At 42.9% G+C, this 3,985-nt stretch overlaps 1 protein-coding gene across 3 annotated transcripts in view; it reads left to right on the top strand.

The window, feature by feature from the left end:
- The window catches only part of ELMO1 (engulfment and cell motility 1), a 694,298-nt gene that overhangs the window by 670,630 nt on the left and 19,683 nt on the right, over positions 1-3,985 (top strand). For all 3 annotated transcript variants that reach the window (XM_045286360.1, XM_004708022.2, XM_045286361.1), the window contains one exon: positions 2,905-2,987. In XM_045286360.1, coding sequence (XP_045142295.1) covers positions 2,905-2,987 — 83 coding nt within the window. The remainder of the gene's footprint in view (positions 1-2,904; positions 2,988-3,985) is intronic.

The following is a 3,985-nucleotide window of genomic DNA, read 5'->3' as shown; positions in this document are numbered from 1 at the left end:
CACGGTTACTTTACCCTCTGATAGCCATAGCATCTGGAACATATTGCTCCTTCAATTTTTCCAGCAGTGGAAGAGAGAGACTGGATGTCAAGGCTTTTCACTTAATTAGCCTAGAAAAGAGATATGCTACTTCTTCTCCCATTTCATTGGCCAGAAGTAGTCACGTGGCCCCACCTAACTGCAAGAGTGGTGGGAGGTAGAGTCTTGGCATGCCAAAAGGAAAAGCAAACATTAGTGAGCAGCCATAATGCCTATCAAAGGGCTCTACGATCAGGGAATGCATGTAGGAGCAGGGAAGATAGTAGGGGAACCTGAAGAGTTGTCTGAAGGATTTATCACAGCACCCCTGCTCTTCTCCAGGATTAGAGAACTTTAGAACTGTAGAGTTCAACACGATTGGCCAAAAGTCTTCAATAATCTGAAGGTATCTGGAATTAGGTCATTTTTAAGGGGCTTTCCTGTTGTAGTGTTCTAATCGTCTACATAGCCTGTCATTTTTATCTTCCTCTAAATGTCATCCTCAGAAATCAATTCCCTAATAAAGTATGTGAACTTATATTTATGAAATCTTCATTTTCTGCCCTCATTCAGAGAGTGTAAGTAATTTATTATTCAAAGTTTCCATATATCCTAACTCTGGAAAAGCCAAACCAGTACACTTGGGCCCCTAGATTAATAATTCTTTTTGGAAAGGATTAAAGGAGAAAAGTAGGAAGAGAGGGACAAGATGACCTTGTATGTTGTTCAAATTAAGGTTGCAAACCATCCTACTTCCTTCTCTTTGGGTTGATTGTTAGCCTGGGTTATCTACAGACTCAAAATCAGTGATATATAGATACATACACACACAAACACACACAAATATTTTTTTTTCAAGAAAGTGGCTCGTACAGTTGAAGAACCAGTTAGGTTCAGCCTACTTCAAGTCCATGGGTCAGTTGTTAAGCTGGAGGCTTTTCCTGACTTACGTAGCTGCTGCGTCAAGGGCTGATGAACCAAGAAGCAAGAAGATGAACTAGGAAGCAAGAAGACCACAAACTAGTAGAGGCAGAGGCAGATGAATTCCAGGTCAGCAAGACTTGTGGTTACAACATGAATGAATACAAGGCCAACAGGCAATATGGCAGGCTCCAGATAACTCCCAGCACTGCCAGGATAGCTCCCATCACTGCCAGGCAATCTGGTGAGTTGACTAGCCAAGTGTAGGTTCCAGACCAGGAAGAAAGGCAGACAGAAGCCTTCTGTGTTAGGTTGGTTTGTCTAGACCAGTGGTTCTCAACCTCCCTAATGCCGTGACCCTTTAATATAGTTCCTCCTGTTGTGGTGACCCCCAACCATGAAATTATTTTTGTTGCCACTTCATAACTGTAATTTTGCTACTGTTATGAATTGGGTGAACCCTGTGAAAGGGTTGTTCAACCTCCCAAAGGGGTCGCGACCCACAGGTTTAGAACCGCTGGTCTAGAGAAACAAAACCAGTGATACTCATGAATGTATAAGATAGAAGTTTACAATGAAGAAGGAATTGTATCGCAAAAAGGCATACCAGTACAGTCCATGGGTCCAGTGCTAGCTGGAGCGCTCCTCAGACCCACTGAGCTGCAGGCCAATGGTGCAGAAAAGTGAAGCAGAAAGCAGGGAGATCACAGACAGGTGGGTGCAGAGTTCAGTAGAAACATGACAGGGCACCAACAGCTCCTAGGTTGGCTCCCAGGGTCAGTGGCCCACATGGGACTGATCCTAGAGACAGACACGATCTCAGCAAGCAGGGAAGGTGAAGGGCCAGAGAGGGTAGGAGGTTCCCAGTGTCTGTGTTATAAAAAGGCCATGCCCCCAAGGAGACACCACTATGCTACCACCTGATAAACAGGTTGGACTGGACCCCTATCTTCATACAGGTATCATTAAGTTAGCATAAAAGCTAACCTTGACACCCTCCACAAAATCTACATCTATAGCAGTAGGCTATATTCCCTTCCATTTCATTCCACCCTCCTCTTCTTTCCTATCTTGAAATTGATTATACTGTTAGCTCAAAACATGGCAGGCTCTAACTGCCAAATGACTGAGAATTCTGATGGAGCCAAGTTGACACAGAACTTAACTATCACCTGATCTTAATTTTAAAATTTTTCAATGCACAATCACTTCCACGTGGTTCTTATCATCTCTCACAACCCTAATAAGGCATGAGATAGCATCCTTTTATCAAACTGCATTATTTCCAGAATTTCTAAGATGGCTATCAGCTGCCATTTCAAATCAGGAAAGAATGTTCATGCTATTTAATTGAGTTTAATTCCTTATCTAGAAAATTTGTATAGTAAAACTGGCTGCTTAACTTTTGTGTGTGAAAATTTGATGGTAAAGAGTAAGATTTTGGAGGATGAAATTTCAGGATCTTTTATTTTTTTTAATTTGGACAAACGTTTGAATAGAGCTGCTCTCTCTCATTATCCAAAACTCAGAAAGCACATCAATTTAGATAATACAGCAAAATATTATAAGAAATGCAAATCACTTGTCATTGTTCTTGGCACATGCAGGCCATAATATTGGGACTGCATGGTTCTTTCTATTACCACCGCTGCTGCATCTATTACTTGCACTTTTAATTTTACTATGCTTTTTTTTTTCAATTTTGTTAACTATTTGTTTCAGTGAATTCAACTGTTTTATGAATAGCGTACCCTCTACCCTTGCCTCCCCGCAACACACACACCGTCACTGTTGTCTGCGGAGTCTACTGTCATTTTCTTTTCTGAGTGCATTTGTCTTTTTGCAGCAGCCTCTGGAAATGGCAACGTGGGTAGCAGACTCGGTGCTTAGCCCTGCTTCTTTATTGACATTTAGGCTTTCACATGGCTTAGTTACTTCCATTTTCTTTTCTTTTGTGAATTACAGTGCCAGTGGCAGATATCAAAGCTGTAGTGACGGGCAAGGACTGTCCTCACATGAAAGAAAAAGGAGCCCTTAAACAGAACAAGGTATGATTTTCATTTGATTTCAAATAGCTCTGTGCACTGCAATCAGAACTTTGGTGGACTGAGCCTTCCTTTTATAACTGTGTGTGTGTGTGTGTATGCACGCACACCCATGCATACGTGCTCTCTGGCCTTTTCCTCTTTTCTGACTCCTTTTACATATCTTATACCTTTCCCTTCTCCCCCGATCACTTTTCTAATCTCCCGGTCTCTCTCATTCTTTCACTCCCTGTCTCCTCCTAAGCCTGGGATTGCCCTCCTATTGGAGGCAAACAGATCTCCCTCAAGACCTATCGGCTCACCTCTACCCATTCTCTGGATCTCCTCTAACCAGGGAGACTCCTAAAAAGACCATCCCCCTATAAACTCACTGACATCGGATCAGTTCGAACACAGACACCTGTAGGACTGGTAGAACTGTCTCTGGGTATCCAAGACTTTAACACTTTACAGGAACAGACAACCTCGTCCTTCTCCTTTGGCACAAGTGGTAGACTTTGTGGCTAACAGCTCAATATGCAGTTCACTACCCCAGGCTCCTTATCTTCACCCCAGTTCCTTCATTTTCTCCTGCTGGGAGAAGCCCTTTAGCAATCTCCTCAGGGTCTCAGTGGAGCCTGGGAAAGGCAGAGACAAGGCAACTCAACAAATCTTTAAACACCATTAAGGGACTTTTTTCCTTCAGCATTCTAGAAGAGCAGAGTGTAAAATATTTCAAACCCATTTAAAGGATACGGTTCCCTGCTAGGTATATATGACTTAAGCCTACTTCCCATGGCAACACCTTTCCCCACCCCTTTCAAGTTCACCAACAGACCATCACTGTGACACCCCAGCTCCATTACGGAGAGTGGGTGGAGGGCATTTTCCATAGAGATGGTACAATTTCCTTTGCCCCTCATTTGAAGGTATTATTCGTGGTGGGAGAAGGGGCCTGGCTATCAGGGAGCTGCTCCTTTGTTTATATCTCTTGATATCTTAGAAAGCATAGTCTCCATCTT

Source organism: Echinops telfairi, unplaced genomic scaffold (genome assembly GCF_000313985.2).
Source record: "Echinops telfairi isolate 266 unplaced genomic scaffold, ASM31398v2 ScPeMD7_7;HRSCAF=31, whole genome shotgun sequence".
NCBI lineage: Eukaryota > Metazoa > Chordata > Mammalia > Afrosoricida > Tenrecidae > Echinops > Echinops telfairi.
This window is presented reverse-complemented; position numbering and strand designations above follow the sequence as displayed.